Below are 26134 nucleotides of genomic sequence, written 5' to 3'. Positions count from 1 at the left end.
TTTCTCTGGTTTCCATAATCGAAACCTAACCAAACTTTCACCAAATTATCCTTGAAGTGTATCCTTTCAAATAAAAAAAGAATCATCAAAATCAACTTCAGCCATATTGACCATGGCTTATTTTTAAATTTAAATCATCTTTATTGATGCATCGAGGCTAACACAGAAGAAGTAAACTGCTGTGATGCAATGTTTATAATTCAAATCCCTCCCGAGTAGATATTTTTTAAAGATAGGAGAGACTGTAACTATTAGAAGCAATCCTTGTGACACGACTTTAGACGGACGTTTACTTCACGGGCTTACTATGTTTACTTCACTCTCTCTCTTTCTCTCACGATTATTACATACATAAAGATTATTATATATCTGTTAAAGGGTTTCATTAAAAATGTGTAACAATCACGAAAGTCAAAAACACCTTGAATTTAAATTACAAAATAAAATAAAGTTAAAAATGTAATCATAATTATAATAAATTTTAAGCTATATTATAAAACATTTTACAGAAACGGCTTTTGGTATCAATCTTAAAATACAGGATCAGAAAAGTCATCCCTTATTTGAAGTATTTAATGAATATGTGAAAAAATTTACAAAGCGAATGTTCTTCCCCTGGATGCGTTTCGATGTATTGTACAGGATTCTACCTATTTCAAAGGATATGCATAGATTACAAAAAAATTATGTATAATTTTATTGATTTGGTAAGTATTTTACTACAACTACTACACTATAATTATCAATGAACTTCACTTGCTTAGTTAGTTTGAATTTTTCAGTTAATACATAAAAAACAGAAACTGATGTCCGAAGGAGAAGACAATATAAAAAAAACTGAAGGAGGTAAAAAAAAATCTTGCAGTAAGTTACGCTTATTCATATTTTCAGCTGATTAGCTCACTTTTAAAATCATTTTAGCTGAACCTTCAAAAGTGACCATGGAATCCTTCCTTGAATCAATGATTAAAAATTCTGGCGAAAGTGGCAGAAAATACACAAATGAAGAGCTTCGTGATGAAGTCCTTACACTTGCATTAGCTGGAAGTGATACTTCCGCTACAGGAACATGCTTTACTATCATTCTGTTATCACAACATCCCGATATACAGGAAAAAGTCTATCAAGAGTAAGTGACATTAAATAAAACATTGAAATTATCATCGTCGTATTACTTTGTATCTTTTTTTTAGCTTTACAATGTAATAATTTCAGAATATTAGAAGTATTAGACGAAGATAGGCCAATAGAAATGAAAGATTTACAGAAATTAAAGTATATGGATGCCGTTGTAAAGGAGTCTTTACGACTCTATCCACCTGTACCTTTCCTCACCAGATATTTAAAAGAAGAGACTAAACTACGTAAGTGTAAAATTATTATTTTACGTTGAATGGCGTTAAACGACCTCAACGCCGCACTTTTTGATTTTATCAGAGCGTTAATAATACATTCCCCAAACGAAAACGAACTCACAAATAGCATTTAGAGTTAGACCCCATCCCACTGCACCATGACAACTCCAACGATTGTTATTATTAAGATATGAAAGTTATGTAAGTTATTTGCATTAGATAAGCTGGCTACAATTTTTTCTACTATTATTTACTTCTTTAGCTTCGGGAATAGTTGTACCATACAAGCAAACTGTAGGCCTTAATATTTGGGGGATACATCACAATCCTCAACATTGGGGTCCAGATGTAGAAGAGTTCAATCCTGATAGATTTCTATGCGGACCACCACCTGCTGCCGGAACATTCATGCCTTTCAGTATGGGGCCGCGGAACTGTATTGGTAAGTAGTGTATAACAATCTTGAATCGACTTCTATCAGAGGAGGAGTTCTCAATTCGACTGTGCTTGTTTCTATGTTTATTACCTCACAACTCAACTTAACTTGTTTAATAACATTTTGATTATTCTTTTTTTTATTCGAAAGCTCGTGCTTTCTCTAAGGTTGTAGCATAAGCTTGCTAAATGTAACATCATAGAATTCTGTACCACCACCACGAGCAACTTCTATCCGATATCTTATTTCTTGGCCAGAATTAGATACTTTGTTTAACCAAGCATCGATATATTTTGCACGAAACTGCATGACATATCATATCATAGTGAAATTAGTGTTGTAATAACTATTTAAAAATCCTTTCAGGTTACCGTTGAGGCCGTCGTGGCGCAGCGGCACAAGGGTGTGGGTTCGATCCCCACTCGAGGCAGCGAAATATTTATTTACCTACGTTTATATTTCTATTTCTTCGCTCTGCAAAGCGCGGCGTTGAGTTCTGCCACTCAACACGTAATGTCTCGAAAATTTGGCAGAAAGTGGGGAACGGAGTGTCTTAACACTATGTTCCCTCTGCCTATTCTGCTGTGTGCGGGATACAGCGTGAAGCTGGTTTAATTTAATTCTTTCAGGTTACCAGTATGCTATGTTGTCGATGAAGACGACTCTTGCGACACTCTTGAGAGCTTATCGCCTGAAGCCAGCAACAAGCTTCACGTACTTAAATTGAATACCGGAAATGTCAGTAAAAAAAATTTAAAAAACGAATAAATATTAGTGTTTTTTTATATTTCCCCCAAACATTACAAATAAGATAGAATTTAAGAATTTTAATGACACGGCCAGTTTGAAATTATATTGTTTATCTATTAGCGACCCGCTGGCAGCTTCGCTCGCTTCGTTCGCTTATATTACAGTACAAGTCGAGGCTGCCCGGCGGAATAATGGCGGAATTCAACGCCGGGCTTTTGCCTTAGTGCCAGGGCGAAGAAATGAAAATATTAATAAATAATAATAAATTTCACTGAGTGGAGATCGAGCCTACTACCGTCGCGTTACAGTCACTTTCTTGAGCCCGTGCGTCACCGCGGCCTCAATGCATTTTTTAACCCTTACCGATATTTAAAAGCGTTATGTTCAAATTTTTTCTATACTTTAAATGTTGAAGATATCAAAAAACGATATTGATCAAATGACATTTAGTTGGTAAAATAAAGCATCTTTTTCTTGGCATACCTAAATATTAAAATTCAAATTATCATATAATAATGTAATTATAACGTTCAATATTGTTTTAATTTATGTATTTTGCTTTAATTACTATGTATATTTAAATAAATATATAAATATAATGTATATTTAGGCCTTCGTTGCGCAGGGACACAAGCGTGTGACTATAACGCGACGGGGGAATTAATTATATTTAATGAATATTTTCATATCTTCCCTCTGGTACTGAGGCAAAACAGCGTAGCGTTGAGTTCCGCCATTCAACATTAAGTCTTAGCGCTAAGTAATAAAAGCTAACAAAACTAATAGTTTTTAAAAATAGATAGAAATCGTGGCGTTGAATCTGTCACTCAACCAACAACTCAACAGAAGGCCATTCATGTATTTAATTATATTTCTATATTCTATATTGATATGTATTTCTTATGTTACACACACATAAAAGGCATAATAAAACAAACATATAGTTAATATGAATAAACTTTATTTCTACATAAAAGGATATATTGTATCGCGTTTGTAACAAAACATTTAACAAATACTTTGGAGCAACTTAACACTTTGGGTGCGACTTATTATGCCCTAAAATAAACGACCAGTGTTTCTCAAACCACCATATGTAAGAAAAAATCTCTATAAAATAATTGACAGTCGCAAGTCACATCGAAATATTAATCTAAAAAATTCTGGTAAAATAAAATTTCTCTCATTGTAAATATAGTAAGTATAAATATATATTCTAATTTGAATAGTTCGATATCACTTGCGAATCATATTCGAATAAACGTATAGGCATTATGTAGGTGTACAAGTTACACTGCGGTTTACGTTTAAACAGCACAACGTCTTTGCCAAAGCTATAAATAAAAATATCTTAAAAAATATTACAATAACTCGACTATTATCGCTAAATTTCGCAAAATCTACTTCAAACGAACGAAATTCTTAAAGTAAAGCAGATCTGCCAGCACCATTCTTAAAAAAAAACCATTCTGTAGGTTCTATCTTTTCTTTATTTAAAATTTAAGCTCTCATCCTTGTGTTAACAAGTTATATAATGTATATGATATATTTATATATATTTATACATATTTACGTTTGAATCCTTTCCTTCTTGCACGTGGCCCCTTCACCTTAACACTAATTTCAATATAATAAGGCTTTGATATCAACAAGGCAAAATAACTTCATAAGACGATTGGTGTAAACGTTTATGTACAGCCTAGAGCTCATCGAAAAATCTCATAGAGGAACCATCAACAGCTTACCGCTTAAAAAACGCAACAATAAATAAAACTATTAGTAACAAAAACATCAACAATCAATTTAAAAACCTGATAATGAAAAAACTTAAACGATAGGCAAAAAAACAATACTTAAAAAAATATTAAAATTCGGAAATTTCGGAATGCCAAAACTGAAATAATAGCACGTAACAAACAATTATATGACAATGTTACTTATAAATACAATATGTACGGTAAACCTACTGCCTAGCTTGCCTACTCTAAATACATTTGGTCTTTGGATGAGCATGTTACTTTATGGCTTGGTGTCACTATTTGTAACTTTAATCGATATAAGTGCACTTCACTCCAATTTATTACGTGAATATTCCATTAAATACTTCACTAGACTAGACCACTAATGGAAGGCATGCACCATGAATGACAACTACATACGTTGATAATTTCATAGAAAAAATAGAAACAGGACCACAAGACAAATTCATAAACAAAAGAAAAGAATAAAAAAAAACAAAAACAAAAATTTGAGAAACACTGTTCCATGATAAAAAAAAACTAAGTAAAATAAAAAATAACTTTATAAAAAGGAAATCACTAAAAAAGTTACTTATTTAAATAAGCTACTTATTTAAATAAAAATAAAACGTTGCGATGATTTCTGTACGAGAGAAAGGAAAATACATGAAAATTTTCGACAAACTTCAGGTACCTAATTGGGACAACACTCCTTTTGAGTGATCAGATTAAAGGAGAGAATAGAGTTTGACACATTAACGAGTGATAGATAAATTAATATGGAAAAAAGTATAATTTCCACTAAAATTACTTAAAAGTTATCACAAGGGATGTATTGCAGGTTTGACCCACAATATAAGGGCCTTCAGGCCTAGACGGCTAATTACTACCGTTAGTAGAATAGCGATGGCGATTTATAAATCATGTTAAAAATACAAAAATAAAAAATACGAATTTTGCTTTTATTTCATTGATATATTAAAAATGTGTATAAGATCTAGACATAGCAAGATATGAACTCATACTCATAGAAACAATTGAAGCTCATGCCTAGGTTAATGCATAATTTTATTTTAGTATGTATGTATATAATAACTTTATTATATCAATATAAAATATTTTGAAAGCTGTATTTTAAAATTGATTGGGAAACCGTCCTTTGGACAACGAGGACTAGAACAATATATTTATAACCAAAATTATATAAAAAATAACAAAATCGATATATCGATAGAATAAATCGAAATCCATAAACAATCGCCATCACTATTCGAGTATAATATTTAATCGTAACACATAATATCAATTATGTTGATACATCGCTAGAAGTAACATTCATTAGTTATTTAGTTTAGTTTCGTTTTTAATTGAAACTTTATAGTGACAACCGTCACATATATAATCTATATATCTATACAATAATAAAATATATATAATATATAAATATATTATCTATATTACAGTGATAAAAACAAAAAAAAAACGTTCACCTTTAAAATGCAATACAGTCTATGCACATGGTGTCTTTAGTTTATACTAAAATATTAAGGCGATTCATAATCTAACTAACTTTAATGAGGTTAAAAATATACAAAAATGTATGTATGTTTGTGTATGACTTATTTTTTGGCATTTTTTAAAAATATTATCTTGTGATGAAACGAAACGGCGATATGAACGCATCTCAAAAAACAAACTTCAATAAATAATTGACGTTACGTTAAAAAAGACACGCTGTATACCGTTCTTAGCTAAAATATTTTTTTATATTAAGTTTATTATATAACAATACATTATGCTTTAGTGTGATATCTTTTTTTAAATTTCTTATAAATTTTAATGTACATTTATAACAATTTGTCTATCACCACCATATGTAACTAAGAAGCGAATGACCTACAAAAAATCAACTTAAGTATACATAAACTTTTTTACTATATTAATATAAATAAATAAAAATAAACTATTTTTTCTTTCTATTATACAAAAAACTACAATTAAAAGTGTACAATCATAGTAATATTTATGCGTTATGTAAAAAGTACATCTATAATCTATGTATAGTATATATAAATATACGATTATTTATATAATAAGTAAATATTTTTTTTGGAATATCTCGTTAAGGCTTACCTATACCTTGGAAGTATTAGTATTCTCTATCTTCGAAGTGTTTGAGGCGACTTCGGCCAAAGTGGCCAAAGCGAGGAGATCGGCACTGTGAGACTGGCTGCCCATGCCCATATTTTGGACCACTGTGCAAGGAGCTTCTGTAGCTATCTTAATTTCTGGACTTATTTTGTGTCCGCCATTCATGTCGCTTGATACAAGGCTGTTTATCTCTAGACGTGTGATGCTGATCTTCCTGGGTTTCCGTTTTTGACTTCCTATTACCGTTTCACGCCAATTTTCCATTAAGTCCCGTCTGTCGTCTAAAACTGTACGCGGCACTGAATTTATTATTTGATTTTCCAATTTAGGCTTCATATTCATAGTTTTCTTCTTGCGTTTATTCTCTCTTTTCTTTTGTTGGAACTTTTCTAAGCTTAAGGATGGTAAGGCTCTTATTTTTGCATCTAAATCAAAATCGGCAGCTTTGAAAGTTTTATTTGTATTATTGTCTGTTTCGGGCGTGTCAGGTTGCTCTTTAGTTTCATTTTCGTTTTCGTTTGGCGTTGTTTTTGAGTCGTCGGTTATTGGTTCTCCAGTGCCTTGATCCCAGCTACAGGACGCGGTGTAGCCTTCGTCGGGCCTATCTGGATAATCTTTTCTTTGCCTCTTGTTAACTATGAGTCCTCCAACGGCCATGAATTCTTGATATCTTTTACCCTTGCACGATCTACCTGATTTCTTTTCATCGTCCGACCAGTTCCTCTGATAACCATCGTCGCCGTCTTTAGAATATCTCTTATCAACTATTTGGTCTATAACGTCTTGGTTCGTGAACTGGTCGTTGGCTACACCGTATTGGTGCAACCTTTCTTTATCATCATAGTCTTCTTCAAACATTTTAGTCGTTTCAGTGAGAGCATTTTGTAAATCACGTATACTGTCTGTCCTTTCTGCTGTATGTACAATTTCTTGAGATCTATATTCGATAGGGTTTGAGATCGTGCTATATTTATATGAAGGGGGTGAATAGTAGGGGTTAGGAGTTTGAACGTCAGTCTTAGTAGATAGGAGGCTGCTGAGACCTCCCATTTGAGCTTCATCAGCCAACTTGCCAGGTGTGAACATTGAGAGAGGTTTTGGATCGACTTCTGATTCATGGTCATTTGATTTCTTATTAAAATCATATCTTGTGGAATTGTTATTTGTTCTTTCTAGTTCACTTTCTTGATAGTCATTGTTAGAGGACTCTATAGTTTTGTCAATAGACTCTCGAGGCCGCGAGGAAAGTGTCCTCAAAGGCGGGGCGGGCAATTTGTACCATTTGAAGTCAGGATTAGCGCTGAAGAATGCGTCTTTGTACTGAAATGAAATAACATAAAAATTAAGAACAAATAAAACAAAAGGCGTTTTGTACATATCATAATTATGTATGTAAATGCTTACCTGTTTAGCAAGACCTGTGTAGCAAGCTTTCTCTTCCTTGTCCAAATTGGCCCACCACTCGCCAAGTATTTTGGTAATAGATCTGTAATGTTAATTAACAATGATAAATTATTTATTGTTTAATATACCTAATTTTATCTTATTTTTACTATATTTATCTAGTGTTGATATATTCTGGATTTTAATAAGTAAAATTTTGTATAAGTTATCTAATATAGAGAGGATTTCATACAAAATATTAAGGATAATTTTTAATTAAACCGCCTACATTGGATCTGGAGGTTTCAATAGTTTTTTCAGTTTATACCGCATAGCAAGATCGGCAGAAGGAACGTAGTTTTGGGACACTCCCTTCTTTGCTTTTCACGCAATTTTCGAGAATTGTAGTGTTGTGTATGAAGTGTCGAAGCTCACAGCAGCGGTGTGTCTTGTTGCCAGAGTGGATAAACAAAATATTTACCGTCAGACGCCGTGACGCTACTGTACCTCGTGTTGTAAAAGTTTAGTCAATGTTTTAGTGAGTTCAGTGTTAGTTAATTTATGTATAAGTTTATTTTATATGTACTTAATTTTAACATATTTAAAAGTGTAAACATTAACAAATAAAAATTCTACGTAAAGTTTTTAAAATTAACGGAATTTTAGCTGCATGACCTTTGATCAAATTCAAGCTATCTAAATTACGTTTTTACGTGTACTTTCATTTTTTATTAACACAATTTAATCTTTACATAATATAAAGAAAGTAGATGATTTTAAGTATAAATTGATTTTAAGGTTTCTAATATAATTTGTTTTAAAACAGTATACGATATTCAAATGTCTCAAACATATGGTAAAATAGTTCGACATATTATAGAAACCATTTAGTAGACTGACTCGGAAAAAATATAAAGGTTGTTCATTAGTGCTGGTCATCACAATGATAATAAACCAACCTGTTCTCCAAATTGGGGTATTTATCGCGCACGACGCTCCTGTGACGCTTGCAGAAGATGAGGAACGCGTTCATAGGCCGACGCGCGTGGTGCGCCGGCTCCTCGTCTTGTTCGTGCATTTTGAATTATCTGAGGATAAGGGGGAAAAAGAGATTGTTAAGAAAATTATTGAATATGATATAACATACTAAATCTTATAATAAAATAAATTTATTAAGTTAAAAAATGCAGGGTACCTAATATCAAGATACTTTGTTACCCACTTTTTGCTGGATTTTCGAGATATTGCGCATTTTGTGATGGAACTTAACGCCGCGCTTCGTCTACTAGAGTGGGGAACAAAAATAAATAAAATATAATATCCAGAGCCATCACATTAACAACCGGAAACAGAGAGCTCTACTACTATTACTACTTAAAACTACATATCCAAAACAAAATTAAAAATATAGTCGAGATGTAGTCCTTAGGGGTACTTATACAAAACAAATGATAATAATATTAATCCGAATTTTTTTTTTATAAAAATCGTTTATATAGTAAAGACATATATTGCACATACATATGTACATAAGCATATTGAGAAAAAATATGATAAAGTCAGCTTTGTACCTGAACGTTATCTGACAATAAACGTTCATTTCTTTATTTATTTCCTGTTCATAACAATAAAAAATATGCTAAGAAAAGGAATAAATAGTTAAATTTAAATTATATTGTATTTAAAGAAAAAAATATCAAGTTCGAGTCGATAGTTTCGCAAAAAATTCAGGATAGCCAGAAAGTCAACGGTAAGTACCTACAACTTATAAATGTTTTTTTTAACTTCACAATGTACCTATTATGCACGGAACAAGCCTTTTTCTTTTCACATTTTTTTTACTTTAAGAACCTGATAAAGAACTAGGTACCATTGAACCAACTAACCTTAATAAAACAAACATTGAGTCATCGACCTCTTATCATTTGTTATCATGAAAACCATATGCACTTGGCAAAGAAAATGTAATCACAACGACTGTGATAGTGTTGTGATAAACGTTAAGAGGTGAACATTGTTTTATTTAAATTAGCGTAGGATTGTACGTATGTATATTGAATAATATATTAGCTTACTTTCCCACGCAGGTGAAGTCGCAGGCATGCGCATAGCTAGACAGATATAACATATACATATAGATATATGACAAGTAACGTTATTCCTACAACCGGTCTGGTTTGAAGCCACGTCCCGCGTTTCACTTTCGCCGATGGCCAATGGCCCGCGGGCCTCGACACGCTTTAGTTTGGTCAAGGTCGTTTAATACGGCTTTACATCGAGACTCCATGTCTGAAATGTAATGTGCGTGGAATTCGTATTGTTTATAGTATTTTCAATTTTTTTATACACCTATATTTATATACTCGTCGTCGCCCGCAATTTTGTTTGTGTGGACTTTTAATTGTGGTGGGGAACGGAAGCGTCTAAGCACTAGCCCCCTTGCTTATCCTGCTGTGTGCGTGATAGTACATTACATTATTAGACAAATGGTTGATGTTCCCTATCTGTCGTCGTTACAAAGTGTTTCATATATTCATCATTACCTTTGAAATCGCCGGTTGCAATTTGATCGCTATTGGACGTTACAATGACCTTGGTGCACTGAATTGCATGACAATGCATACAATATTTGTGATATGAATGCAGAAGATCATCTGTCACCGGCGTAGGAAGTATTCGTATATGCGAGTAATACTTTTTTAAGACCGTCAGTGTTAGTGTCGGTTGTGGGTTCGATTCCCACTTGGCGAGTGAATTATTTTCAGTTCTTTCGTCTAGTGTGAGATTTATGCTTATGGTGACAGAAAACTGAAGGTCCTAACGCTAGGTTGTCTTTGTCTACCCCGCCAAATAACGGACGCGCTAACCTCAGAAACTACTGATTCGAATTGAACAAATGTTTTTGTGTCGTTAGTTAATTTATCTAAATGGTATATTAATATCCGCTAATAGTTTCATTGTAATCCACCGCACGTGCGGTCACAATTACCTCGAGCACTTAAAATGTATAATGTAACATACAAACTTTTGGTTATTGCCATTAGAATTTACAGATAAAACTAGTACTAGATAATACGTTAACATGTACTTCTTTTTTTATCTTACATATCAGGGAAGGCAGAGGGAACCTGAGAACCTAGTGTTAAGTAACACAACTTCCGTTCTCAACTTTCCGCCGATTTTTTCGCAGTGCATGTTGAGTGGCGGAACTTATCGTCCGCGTTTTGCCTCTTTACCAGAGAAAGGAAATGAAAATATTAAATATTTCTTTTTCTCGAGTGGGAATCGAACACAACCTATCGTGTTTAATCGCACGCTTGTGCCCGCTGCATCACGACTGGCCTAATATTATGAATTTTATTGTTTTCACGGGGGTGAAATCGTTCCGTAATAACATAAAAATCTAGACTGAATTCTATATCTATGAAAATCTAGACCAATGCATGGATCATAGAAAAAGACCTTACATAATACACATTAAAAGTCTCCAAAGTAACGTGATAAGGTCATATAGCATGTCGTTGCCAAGGTTGGATTTCGTCAAAACCAGCTCGGCTTATACACCGTGCGAAAATGACACTAGAAGGTCGCTTTTTGTTCTGTTATTATATTATATACATGGTATGAGCAGTATATTACGTTGAACTGATCGTCATAGATATTGCTGTAAAAATATTGTTTTGGTAGTGTTTATAAAAAAACATATTTTTCAGCTTTTTAGCTTCAGGCTGTATCGTGCACGTAGCAGGGTATTACTTTGAACTGAACGTCGGCGCAGAGGGAATCAGGGAACCTAGTGTTTAAACACTTCGATCCCATATTCCCAGTAAAAATAATCTAAATATATATATTTTACTAGCGGACGCGCGCAGCTTCGCCTGCTTATTTGCACCCTTAGGGTAAATTCTAATAAACCATGAAACATGTGCTCAATGAAATATTATTAATTGAAATATTATTTAAGTCTCAATTTCAAGTTTCATAAAAATCAGTGGTGATACAAAAATTTTACCATACAAACTTTCAACCCCTTATTTACCCCTAAGGGATGAATTAAAATAAACCATGGAACATATATTTAATGAAACATTTTTAAGAGTCTATGTTTCGATTTTTATAATAATCGGTGGAGATTTAAAGGTTTTTCCATACAAACAAACTTTCAACCCCTTATTGGCACCCTTAGGGGGACACTCCGCTTTCGATATTATCAATGTAATATAATAAAATAATGAAACTATTATAAAACTTGTAGTTAAAAATAGTCAAAAAATTACATAAAAAATCCAATAAAATAATGGCATAGTACTAAACATGTAAACGGATTAGTTTGGTACACAGGAAGCTAAATGCAATAAACAATGTGAAATATAAACAATTTTCTCAACAATTTCAATTTAAGTACAGTGCAGTGGGGTATTTATGGAAGTAGGTTACACTTGCAGCACGAGTAGGTACTCTAAGTATGCATCCAATTCAATTGTCACCTAATTTTAATGTTGTGAATCTGAAATGTTAAACGAATGAACGCCTTGCATTCTTTATTTGGATTTTTATGTACTTTTTTTATATTGACTTGATATACCGTTCGTTTTAAATTATTATAAAAAATAAAATAATTATAAAAAATCGGATAATTACAATATAATTGTATAATGTATTTATATGATGCTATCATCATCTTCGTGCTTCACCGTTCAGTTGCAGTTTTGTCGAAAAAAACTTTTTATAATTACTATTTTTTTATTTATGAATGGATTTCAATGAAACAAACCCAAAGAGTTAAGGAACCAAAAAACAATAGTGAAAGCTGAATTCAAATCGGTTAAGCCGTTTCTGAGATTAGCGTGTACAAACGCAGCGACAAACAGACAAAAAAATAAAAACTCATTTGGGTTCTATTCCCATGTATCTTCCATATACAGAAAGCGATGACTTACAATTTTATTATATCTATAAACAATTCTAAAATCCAAAACAAAATATAACCAAAAATAACAAAACGAACTAAACTATAAACTTAAAATAGTACAAATATTAACGTATGCGTTATCAAAAGAGGAAACTGGTTAACTCTTATCACACACGCGCTCACGTCGATTGTATCGACACCTACGAGTACATACATACACAAATACAAACAAATGTTTCTATACAAAATATTACTTAAATATCGTTATGAAGCGGGCAGCTAAAGTTAAATTAATAATAAATTTTGCTTTGAATATCAACCATCACACCTTTTTAGCATTATAAGTAGGTACCATTGTTTGGCATTTAGCCAGAGGAAGCCTAGTGTTAAAACACTCCGTTTATCATGTCCCTCCCACTTTATACAAGACTGACTTTCTCTTGCATAATTTAATAATTGCCCCGAATAGGAATCGAACCCAAAACGTCGCCTATACTCAGTCAGTCTCCATCAGGCTACAATGTTTTAACTAGTTCATTAGTGAGGAATGATAGGCAAATATGTATTTATATGAATGAACAATACAAATGAAGTGGGCGAGTGTGTCTAAATACAAAATAAGCATGTACGAACTATGACGGTATAGTTTATTGAAAATGACGCCATCTTATAGAATTTATGACTTATTCGAATAACACGTAAAGAATTATACTCTTTTTTCTTGAGTAACGGAACGCTGTACTTAACCTTTTATCAGAACTGGGAAATTAAAATAAATAATTACACCAAGTGGGGATCGAAACTACAACCCTCGCGTTTACAGTCTGACTCCGTCCCACTTCGCCACGATGATTTTGTGGTGCTTCACTTAATACGCAATGTCTCGAAAATGGTGCGTTGGGTTGGAAAAGGAGTGTCTTAACACTCTATACAATTATACATATAGCCCTTGCCTACCCTACTATTATATACGGTATACATCGTGAAGGTACCTATATATACAAAAAGTTTTTAAAGACCAACGACTTTATAAAATATAGTAAGAAATATTTTTTTAGCTTCACTTTTATAATAAATGTTACAAAAATACATACATATTCAACTTAGTAAATTGACAAACTCATTACACATTCATAGAATAATTATGTAACGTTTCACCCAAACCATAGTTAATAGCTTTGGGACGGGGGGTTTGGGGGTTTAACGTGCAAAGGAAAACGTCACCTAACGACCGCACTCAGAAATGTCAATTAGCCTTTAAAATACATTAAAATACACCAAGCATTTGAACTTATTGTACCGATATAATGTCAGTTCACGTATCTACACGACAAGTACATGTCGAAACGTGGGAACGTTAGTGTATTAATGGGAACGGAGAGTCATAGCCTAGATTGCCAGGTTCCCTCTGGCTACCCCGCTATGTGCGAGATACATAATGAAGATATCCCACACGTAGCAGGCGTCTTTGCTTAGATAATTTTTTTTTATCAGCCATCGAACCTAAGACTACCTATTAATCTATTCTATAATTCACAAATAACTACACTAAAAGATCGTCAAGAGTGTCTTCAATTTGTAAACAAGACATTTGTTTTTGTATACATAATTAGATCGCATTACACGGTAGTCTATAATTAGACTACGAATTTGAGCGAGCGATGGCTGTCACTGAGAAAACAATTGATGTCTTCAAGTGTTATATTTATTTACGTCTTTTTTATAGCTTCTCACTGTATGCCGCATATAGCGAGTAGACAGAGGGAACCTAGTGTTAAAATACTTCGGTCGACATCCCGCTTTTACCAATTTTCTAAAGGCGGAATTGCGTGTTGAGTCACAGAACTCACCGCCGCATTTTGTCTTATCACCAAAACGAGAAAATGAAAATAATTCATTCCTCGGAGTGGGAATCGAACCCACTAACGTCGCGGTTCTGGCGTTGTACCTATGCGCCACGAAGGCATCAATACATAACTATTACATATTATAGATACAAATATGTCTAAAGAGAGAAAAACAGAAAACTTAAGTACTAAATAAGAATACAAGAACACTAGGAGGGATAATTACATTAAAATTAATTTCATTTCCCCACCCGTAGACAAAGCTCGGTGTTGATTTCTGCCAAACAACACGCAATGTCTCAAAAATTCATTGATGCGTGGGAAACGGAATGTCTTAACGGAAGGTTCCCTCATTCTCCCTTGCTTAAAATAGTCTAAAAACTTAAAATTATACAGTACATTTGAAAATAAACCGCAAGCCTACAAAAGTGCCTACTTGTGACAAAGTAACAAATGTATTCACGTCAAAGGGAGGCCAGAATATGTTTGGAAAATGAAAATGGCCCGGAAAATGGTTCAATGTGGAACCCACCCTAGTGTACTCAATTTTGCCGCATAACTCTTTTAGCGTTGACTCGTAGTGTACCTACATTATGAACGTTGCTTACTTAAAACTTGTATGGTTAGGTTTTACATGTTCTGAAACACCTATCTATAGTTCTATACAAATATTATAAAATTAGTATAGTTAGTATCTCGAGAACTAGAGAAAAAAATTTTTTTTGTTCGATAGTCCTTCTATCAGCAAGGCTATAAATGATGCAACCCACACTACTGATGATGGAACCTAGTGTTAAGATACTCCGTTCTCTATTAAGACACTTCCCACTACTAGTTGATAACTGTTTGATTTTACATAATGCTTACATATGTAGCCTTTAACGAACATGTGTAACGTTTGCAAAGCCATATTACATACTTATTTTCTAGTACAGATTTTTTAATAGTATGTACCTACTGAATTTTTTTTCACGCAGTATTCCGCATGTAGCAGGTTTGGTAGAGGGAGACTAGTGTTTCGGACTTCACTCCCCACTTTCTGCCAAATGGAGGCATCGCGAGTTGAGTGGCGGAACTCAACGCAGCACTTTGCCTCGACACCAGAACGAAGAAATGACAATATTTAAAATAATATAAAAAGTATAAAACTGTTTGAGGTATCAATATGAAATGTTTTTTTTTTAGAAAAACCTGACTCAGTTATTATACATAACTGATATAAATGAGTATCTTTATTAAGCTATAAAAATCTTTATCTGAAATACCTGTTATAAATGTTAAACCTATATCTACATGTATCAATTACCTTCTCTATTTGATCCCATTGTAGCTTAGTAGATGTACTTTTGCGAGCGACGTTCGCGGGTTCGATTTCCACTTTCGAACATGCTTATAATTAAAAACTGTTTATTAAAGTAATTAACGGAGGTGAAAGTCAAATCAATAAAACCAGACATTTAAAGTGCATCATGCAAAAATCAATCCCGGGATTCCCCTCTCGCATCATCACTTACGTCTACACTAGTTCGACCAATCATATCATCGTGTTCTTAGATCGGAAGTGTTATCAACTGGCGTTATAATATCTAGTATGGAAATAAACGTTATATGCTTTCATAGTTAAATTGTATAACTTGCGATAAGCAATATAATATAAGTATATATATAATTTTGTTATACATAACTCTTCCGTTACTGAGTGACTGCTAGACAACGTACAGACAAAACAAGAAAACTGGACTTAGTGAGTTGAAAATCGGCATTTAGAGAGGTTAGGGAGTGTAGGGGAGCGCTAAGAGAGGATTTCTATAAATTCCTGCAAAAACAAGAATGAAAATTTAAATCGACGCAAGTAAATTTGCAAGCGACGGCTATCTTAATGTTTACATATGTTTTAACTAGTTATTTTAATTACAACAATATATTTTAAAATGATATCAGTTTAGTTTAGATAGTCTAGCTAAAATGGTTAAGGCAATTCTAATATTAAGGAAGACATGTATGATGACACTACTTAATTACTAATTTATAAAAAAAAACAATAAAAAAAATACATTATTTATTCTATACCATAATTATAAGCTTTCAATTAAATGTTGCTCATTCATATACGACACTGTTAACGGGTTCGCTTCCGGTTGTGGCAAAACAGTAAAAAAAAAACGGATTACATACATCGACTATCGTCGTTAGTTTAATATTTTTCTAATATATAGGTACACTAGCGACCCCCTTGCGGCTTCGCCCGCTTTAACTACTGGATTATTCATATAATGTATGTTTGCAAAGCACTTAAGATAATGTGAAAATTAATTAAACTCTAATGCAACCCGCATTTTCGTAGTTTCAATAAGGATTTTCCAATTGTTTTACACAGGAAGGATTTTTTAGTAGGTACCGTAATTTTAAATCTGTGCTACAAATCTTTTCAAGTAATTATTAAAATGTATTTAAATGACTATTTTTAGATAGTTAAATGACTATTTTTAAACGGAAGAAATTATAAGCAAAAGCCTACCTACTAATAACTACTACAAAAAATATGAAACCAAATATATCGCGCTGAAATAATACATTCAACTCCAATTATCCAATACGTGCAAACGCATCTAAATCTTCGTTGCTGTAAAGGCAGGCAGGTTTTTCTTTTCGAGCTTGTGGTTAATGCTGAAGGGGGTATTCTGTCCCTGATGAAAAGCAAGCACGACGTGGCTGCCTGTGAGGAAAATTAAATAGAATGCATGGGCCGGGAATCGAACCCGGGTCGCCCGCGTGGCAGGCGAGCATTCTACCACTGAAACACCGATGCGTGTAAGGCAAGCGGGCACGGCGGACGCATGGCGAGTAGCGAGCCGTTTCGCAGCAAGGATTTTTTGATATTGTAATAACTTCTAAAGTATTTATTAAAATGAAAAACAGTAAAAGACAGTTTTGGTCTACATTAAATGGCCAACGTAACTAATATACTTATTTATATGCTGAGAGTAAAGGATGAGTGAAACTTGAGTAACATACAGCTGATGTGTCAACGGCGGGATTTGTCAACAATTAAATGCGTTTTTTTGTAAAACTATTCGCAATTTCGAAATATTATAAAAAACAAATTTTATCTTCGTTTAACGTAAAAAAATAATAAAGTATTTTAAAGGATAAGGATTAATATCATTATGGAAAAATATCCCTCAGAATAAAAAATATATTGAAGTTATCATTTTTATACAGAAAAATGATCACTACACGTTATTCTTAACCTTTAAGTATGGACGTCGGGTCTCACAGACCCATCTAGGTCTACGAATTCTACAAATCGGCCACTTCTCGATGACCTCCGCCACTGAGTCGCTCAGTACCTTTCGTGTTAATGACAAAATGAATGTAGATAGCAGTGGTTTTGTCTCTGGGTTCAAAACACGTGAGTATTTAACTTTCTAAACGGGGCCTGGGTCTGTCAGACCCGACGTCCATGTTTCCCATACATAATGATTTCAAAACTCCATATATTTTTATAATATTACAAAATGTACTTTAATATTTTAATTGTATTATTTGTATTCAAATGTTTTTATTGTTATATATCATATATTATTATATAAATATTAATATAAATATTATTATTAATATAAATATTATTTACCTAAAAAAGATTCAATTTTTTTAGTTTTTATGATAAAATGGAAAAAAATGATCGACCAAGCACATCAGGGACAAATATATCGGTACTTTATAATCAATATCAAACAAAAGAATTGGACGACAATATTTTATGAAGAAAATAGCACTTTATCAAATAAAAAGACGCGTTTCGTATACTAAAATACTCTAAGAATTGAGAATGACTTTGACTCGCGTTTCGCGAACTGATCTATCATTTATTGAACATGAAGCTAAAAAAATAGTTTTGGGTTCTTGAAAAACATGTATACTTTACCCCCATAAGATATATAGAAAGACAACACATACTTATGTTGACTGCAATCGTCCTGTTAGCCAACAATGTTGAAAGCCATTGTGTAGCGATGTTCAATTGTACCTTATCTTGAGGTGTTGTCAAAATTTTTATTTTATACCATAAGATGTAATTTCTTTATTTTTTTTTTATTGTTAGACTTTATATTTTGTTAAAAAAATATTTATTTTATTATCTGTCTTTTTTTTATAGTATTATTTTCTTAAGAGTCATCCCATGTGGCCAAAGACTGAAATTGTGACTTTAAGTTACTTAAATCGTTGTGATGCGTAAACTTTAATAAAAAGCGATTTTATTTATATTGATTTTGTTTGATTAGAGGCTATTCATTTAAACTAAAACATAAAATTGTCTTCTTCCTTTAAAAAACAGACGGAATATGACCAATAAATACACTGGTCTGACAGACCCGACGTCCATATGTGTGTTATAAAACAATCACGTCCATAGTTAAAGGTTAAAAGATATGAATATGCTGTCGCGGACTTTTTTGTAGATCTTATTAAGAGGAACAACACTCCAGTACATTATTTTCATGTAGTACTTACCATTAAAGCAGCGCATGCGCGAAAGTGTCTCAACGGGTAGGACTTTATACACATTTATCGTATTAATGTTAATTTACATAAGAATGTACAAATAATAAACTATATATAAACCTATGAAAAATACTCGACCTAATGGTGAAAACCGCATCAAAATCCGTTGGGTGGTTTAGAAGAAGAAGAGTTAGAAACAACAGAAAGACACGAAAAGCGACTTTGTTTTATAAGATATAGGATAGGATAGGATAGGATACATAGAGTATTATTTTATGACATTGTGTCACCTCGGCGTATAATTTATGTTAATTATGCTAATATTAATATGTATTTTATGTTAAATTTATATGCCTTTTCTTATTATTTTAACAGGAAAATTATTTAATGAGTGGCTCTTGTATTTATGTCATATATTTTTAATGCATTACATGGGGAAAGGCAAAGAGAAGGAAATAGCAATTGTCATGGTGACTATATAAGTATCTCTTCATCATTATTAATTATTACCATCAATCTATAAAATGGACATCCCTTCCCAGGGACCTCAAGGTTTTGCCGTGACCTTAGACCAGTACTATTGGCATTATTTTTTCAAAGGTGACCCATAAGGTGAAATATTTCTAACTAATTATAGGTAATAGGTGTATCTATTATATAAAACGTTTACATTACTGAGTGACTGAGTGACATCACAAACTGAAATTTGGATTTTTCTACGGGTTTTCTACATTAAAATACTAAAATACAATTTTCCAATATTCCTCTGTAAAAGTTTTTCTTAATTACAGACATTGCGTGTTAAACATCTTAAAGTGAAACTTGGATAAAGAAAAAAGTGATTAGACACTAAGAAAACAATAAAACGTCAAAGGAATTGACTAATAAAAAAAATAAACTATTTGTAACATTTCGAATACCAAACGCCCCTCCACCGACGCGACGCCGATAACACTTCAAAGTAGTTAAAAAAAAAACTTAACATGATACTAAAACATAACATTACAACAATCTATAAATACCATACGTGCTCTATCGAATCGTGTTTTAATTAAGAGCCGTGTAATTCCGTTTCATATGTGCTTTGGCAATCTATTTATGGGTAAATTAATATTTCATATTATATATAGGTACCTACTATTATTATTAGTACTACTGCCTTCAGAATACGGCGGAAAGTGGAAACGGAAGTATCTGTGAACACTAGGTTCCCATGTTCCCTCTGCCTAGCCTGCTATCTCCGGGAGCGTGAAGCTAAAAAAAATATAATGTACTAGTTGTAGCCCGCAACTTCGTTTGTGTGGACTATAAAACATATAGTGCTATAGAATTAGTAAAAAAAGAAACCTACATATTAAATTTCAGCGTTCTTCGCCGCGTAGAACGCTGCGTCAGTGGTTTAGTCAAAGAAGTGTCTATCTTTCTATTAGGTATCCGTGCTGTGTGAAATTAAGGATATTGTATATATAAGGAACCGCTATTACAAGTTCTGTAATACAAAAACACCGTCCGTTCCTTATCAACTTCTGGATTGTAGGTCAACGGGAAGTACAACGCGTAAAAATTCACAAATTTGACTTTGCTTATGCGCTCATTTTGTACAATGAACTACAATATTATAAATAAGCTATAGTTTTTGATTATTCATTGCATGTATTTAAAAGCTAAATTTTTTCTGTGCTCCAATGGACCGTAGACCAGAATATTTGATATTAATCCCAGCTCCACCTCCACGCGATCGCGATATACATGGTCTTGACAAACGGATAACGAAATGATCGTATGAGGGTTCCGTTTTTTCCCTTTGAGAGATGGAACCCTAAAAATATTGTTGTACTTCAAAAGATTTTATAATTTTTTATTTATTTATTATATAAACCTTAACCTAATACAATGATGGCTTATATTATAACAATATTACAATTTTGAAGGTTAGCTAACAAAAAATTTTAAACACTACCCTCCGAACTAGTTTTACTGTATGACGGTAGGATGGTATTCCTCGCATGCTTGTTTTGTTCATGTAGTATATGTAAAAAGTTCAGATGTTCATTGCAGCGAGCGAAGCGAGATCTGATAAACCACTTAGTGGGTTATGCGGGGTTCCATCCAAAGACGGAATGCTACCAGTTTTTTTTACTTATATATATTAAACGCAAAAGGTAAAGATAGAAAACAACATAAAAATTATTTGTCATAGTAATGCGTACATAGTGTGAGTGACATTAATTATCTCATTATTTTAATAGCCGTTTGATATGTTGATGAATCATGAAATGATACAAAAGCTTACAAGTGCCGAGACAAATCAAAATGGGTAATTCTAATGAGATGCGATAAGATATCTTATAATAAATTTTCCAATAGACCTTAGGTCATGTGAAATATAAACGAAAGAAAATTTAGGAGAATAAATTATTAAAATTGAGGCCGTCGCGGCGCAGAGGCACAAGGGTAGGACTGTAACGCGACGGTTGTGGGTTGGATTCCCGTGCGAGGGAATGAAATGTTTAATATTATAATTTTTTCGCAATTGCTCAAGAATTCGGCGGAAAGCGTCAGTAATGGTGTACGGAAACACTAGGTTCCCAAGTTCCCTTTGCTATTTGTGGGATACAGGTTGAAGGTAAAACGAACATATTCAATGTATAATATATTCATACATTCGATAAGTTGTGATAGTGGCGTACTAAATACCTAGATTTATTATTATGATTTAAGTAGTCATAATGTATTAAATGGTTACTAAGGTTGCTTAGCTAAAGCAACCTTAGTAAAAACAACGTTATATAAAAACAATTCAACGCCAATTTTTAATTACAAAATAAATTTAATTGTTGCATGATGAAATACCGTAAATTATAAAAATTGATTAGAAGTAATTAACTTGTCTTACATTCTATGTTCTTGTCAAGTTTTATTCTTGCTAAGAATCCTTACTCTAATAAAGTATAAATTAAATTTATAGTGTACATTACTAGATGCAATATTTTTATTAACCGACTGGACCGAAGGAGAAGGTTATGAAAAAGATTGACCTGATATCATATAACCTATAGTCGATAGCTGGAATTTCTAACATAAAAAAATTCTTCCAATTCGAACCAGTTGTTCCTGAGATTAGCGCGATAAATCAAACAAACTCTACAGCTTTATAAGAACGTTTCATATTAATTTATCTCTTAATATCACTAATGCTCCTCTCACAAGAAGTGATGCACACTCTGTTCTCTTTGTTTCTTTTGTATTACGACCTTAAGTGATATTTCAATGACAATATGAGCTCCACCATTTCGATATTACATCATTCTGCCATAATAGTGAGTAATTTGCCACTACTATTTTATTATCTTTAATCAATAATGAATGTTCTATTATTTTTAATAAATTAGGAAATATTAGGTAGGAAGAGGAAACCTAGGAAACTTGTGTTCTCATTATGACACTTTCCGCCGAATTCTGAAAGCATTGCGTGTATGAAATGACAGAACTCAACGCCGCTTTTGCCTCGTTACCAGAGTGAGAAATTGAAAATATGTAATATTCCATTTCCACGAGAGGAAATCGAACCCACACCCTTTCGCCGCGTCACGACTCGCCTCTAGGTAATTATTCGGTTCCTGGGAATTATTTGGTAAAGCAAATTTCCGTGTCGGACACAGACATCTAGCACATAATGGGTTTTAACAGTAAACAGGTGGAAAATTAAAAACGACGTAAGGTAGGTCACTAGCGTTTTTAAATAAATACCGCAAATATAAAAGATAAGAAGAAATCATGTTTTACCACAGTCCTAATTATAATTATAAGCAGTCAAACAAGATTTATATATATATTTTTCTTATTATAGCCAAGCGAGGTGGTTCCATACAAGCGGACCTAGTTATTTATTGTAATTTGGAGTTTTAAATAAACAATTAACTAAATATGTTTGGCATAAGCGTGCAACTGTAAACGCGACGGTTGTGGGTTTGATTCCCACTTGCGGAAATGAAATATTTGATATTTCCTCTGATGACTCAAGAATTCTCCGGGAGGAAGTGGGGAACTGGGAAGTCTTAATGGTGGACGGAGTGCCTTAACACTAGGTGCTCAGGTTTCCTCTGCTTATCTCGCTATGAGCGGGACACAGCGTGAAGCTATAAAAAAGAACCTCAAGATGAAATATTTATTTAAATTGAATTGATAAAATGTTTGCGAATCTTATATTTGAAGAAAGCCGCATATTTTTCTTCGAAACACCTTTTAGAGATTGCATGTTAAGTAAGTGACGTAAGTCAACGCCGTATCTCATTTAATTTATTTTATTATACATAAAAATAATATTCTTCCTCTACATATATGAAACATTATGCAATCCCCAATAAATATTGTAATGATAAGCTATGATAAGAACACAATAAACTCAACGCTGCAGTTCGTCAAACCTGACCTGAAAAATAAAAATGAATCGGTGTTAAGACACCCTATTCCCGACTTTCCGTTTTGAGTTGCGGAACTCAACGCCGTGCTTTGTCATGCTACCAGCAAAGAATTCAAATTCAGTTATACCATAATTCAGTTATACTTTCACTTAGGTGTAGAAAATATACATATGAAGAATGATATGAATGCATATCAAAGTGAAGTTCTTTGGGCAAAGTGGTGCAACCATGACATTTGAAATATAATTAAAAATAAATAAAAGCTGTTAATATTCTTTCCGTAGACGTTGACATAATATTAAACCTTTTTTTAAGTTTCACGCTTTTCCGCATATCGCAGGGTAGCCAGAAGAGAATTATTAAAAAAAAGTGTAGTTACATACAGTCATTCTTAAAGCAAATGAATGACTCAATAGTAAGAAAGCTAGGAAAACTTTGATTGGCCTCTGAGAACACAGCATTGATAGAACTACAGGAAGGTCACGTAAATAACGTGTCTCAACGGGCGGTGCCGTAACACCAGGTTTCCCGGTTCCCCTGCCTTAAAAAAAGGGGTCATCTATCCACTCATAATGTTCTTTTACATAATCTTGTTTGTTGCTTGGGTTATAATAAGCACAGTCGGTAAACTGCTGATGGAAGGGTTGTTTGTTTTTTTTTTTGTTTGATTGAACACGTTAATCTCAGGAACTAATTGAAAAATGCAACGAAGTTAAAGCTAATTAATTATAAATATAACCCGCAACAAAGATGTAGATGACTTAATGGCATATCCTTTTAATGTCAATTAATCTTTAAACACTCAGTTACTTGAAATCTATTTATAAACTAAATCGCCAAAGCTAATTACGATCACCAAAAAAAACACATTTCATGACTTACATATATCTGCTTATTTCAAGAACTTCAAATGAACTTCAACATCCTACGTTATAAGCAATGTACGATAATACCTACATTTCTTTATTACATATAAATTATAATTATATTATGTCCACTTTATTTGGTAGTCGTAAACACCGCCATTTTGACACGTGACGAGATGTATAATAATCGACTGCGATTAAGCAAGAAAATAGAAACAAAATGACTTAACTATTACATATAAGCTGCTCAACAATTAAAAAAATTACGCAATTAACAAAGAAATCGCAAATTATTTGTATTTTTGTGCGTTTCATTAAAAAAACCTGTTATTTAGTACGTTTTATAAACGTATAAAAACGCCCACAAAGACATTGTGCATAAAACGGAAAAAATAGTAATTGTTAAACTGACTACATACTTATATGTATGTAGATACTATATAAGTACATATTATAACACAAACTATTTACTTCACCTACGCCATCACAATCTAAATAGATTATGCTTATTTCAAAATTAATTTAAAATATACATAAAATAATATGAAACGATAATAAATTGAATGTTTAATACAAAACAACACTTTCTATGTGTCGAGAGCGTTCCATTTTTAGTAAACTCCGCGAGGAATTCATTTTTAGTTGCCAAGCGGATGTTTGTATTGAATTGAAGTTAGATTTATCTAGATTTAAGTCTACATTGGTTATAGAAGGTAATGGTAGCAAATAATTAGTCAATTTGCCTAGCGACTATGTGATTTTTGCTGCATAATTTTCAAGGGCATATCGGGATGCCAACTTCTCGTTCAGTATGGACGGTCCCTGCACTTAAATGGATATTTGCTGACGATTCATGAATGAAACCAGCGTCGGCCGGACACTAATATATTCATAATAAGCAATGATTTTGTTAAATAATTAATGTAATAAATGAAAATACTTACGAGCTCGGCAGCAATACGTGTATCACACACATGACGTCATTTGACGCAACACAAACCCGAATATTTGTGGGAAATGTACAATAATCGTGTGGGGAACAGCACAAGGATCAACTAAACACTATATTTTACAACATATGGATATATCGTTAAGTCATTACAACTTATTTAGAACATTTTAAAATATGTATTTGTTGTCACTGGCTCGAGTTTTGACAAGATGGTCGCGCACCGACTGTTTTGCTTTGGTTGTCAGCTGATACGAACAACTGTTCTGCTTCAAGCGCAACTGAGTTACCTTACATCTCTTTCTAATGCTCGCGCTCAGTAGCAGCGTGTGAGCGAGATAGCTATACGGACATAATTAATTAAAAAGATGAGAAACAACAAACGTCACTTTGTAGTTGCATTATTATTGAAAAGAAAATGTCGATAATAAAATATATAAATTGATACTATGAATGGAAATTAATAGTCAAATATTAAACGATAATATTCTATTTCACAATGTCGCGTAATCGTTTAAGGTATCATAGTTTATTTATATTTGGGCGTGACAAATGAGTTTTCTCTTCGTGCAGCGCCATCTTTATTTTGGTTATGGTAAGCGCTAAACAGCCAAATGCTTAAGTTTTCTTGTTAGTTTAAATGAAATTGCAAAAATAAATGTTATTATTACAAATTAGCAATAAAATGATATGGTTAACTTATATAATATAGCAGAATTTTAATTAATAATCATGTTCTCATTAATTATTTGTACAAATATAGCTTTTACATTCTAATATTTCGTGTAAGATGGCGCTATGTATATTTAATTTATG

At 32.8% G+C, this 26134-nt stretch overlaps 2 protein-coding genes across 3 annotated transcripts; one reads left to right on the top strand and one right to left on the bottom strand.

The window, feature by feature from the left end:
* Positions 1–138: 138 nt before the first annotated feature.
* Positions 139–2556, top strand: LOC146531073 (cytochrome P450 4d8-like). Its single transcript, XM_085199267.1, has 6 exons — positions 139–707; positions 783–846; positions 922–1129; positions 1216–1364; positions 1618–1797; positions 2421–2556. Exons 1-6 carry the CDS (start codon positions 630–632, stop codon positions 2516–2518), a joined length of 777 nt encoding a protein of 258 aa, XP_085055393.1. The 5' UTR covers positions 139–629; the 3' UTR covers positions 2519–2556.
* A 926-nt stretch (positions 2557–3482) lies between these two features.
* Positions 3483–25574, bottom strand: bbx (bobby sox). Of its 2 annotated transcripts, none has more exons than XM_085199046.1 (4): positions 25314–25574; positions 8774–8902; positions 7836–7917; positions 3483–7751 (listed from the first exon to the last, which is right to left on the bottom strand). In XM_085199046.1, exons 2-4 carry the CDS (start codon positions 8890–8892, stop codon positions 6414–6416), a joined length of 1539 nt encoding a protein of 512 aa, XP_085055172.1. In that variant the 5' UTR covers positions 8893–8902; positions 25314–25574; the 3' UTR covers positions 3483–6413. The 2 variants fall into 2 exon arrangements, with proteins under 2 accessions (XP_085055172.1, XP_085055173.1); XM_085199047.1 differs by lacking the exon at positions 25314–25574 and adding an exon at positions 24386–24499.
* Between the last annotated feature and the right edge of the window lie 560 nt (positions 25575–26134).

Source organism: Heliconius melpomene, chromosome 16 (assembly GCF_056956725.1).
Source record: "Heliconius melpomene rosina isolate 202511_hmr_F chromosome 16, ASM5695672v1, whole genome shotgun sequence".
In the NCBI taxonomy this organism is placed as follows: domain Eukaryota; kingdom Metazoa; phylum Arthropoda; class Insecta; order Lepidoptera; family Nymphalidae; genus Heliconius; species Heliconius melpomene.
Note: the sequence above shows the minus strand (reverse complement) of the source record. Positions and strands in the feature narration are given on the sequence as shown.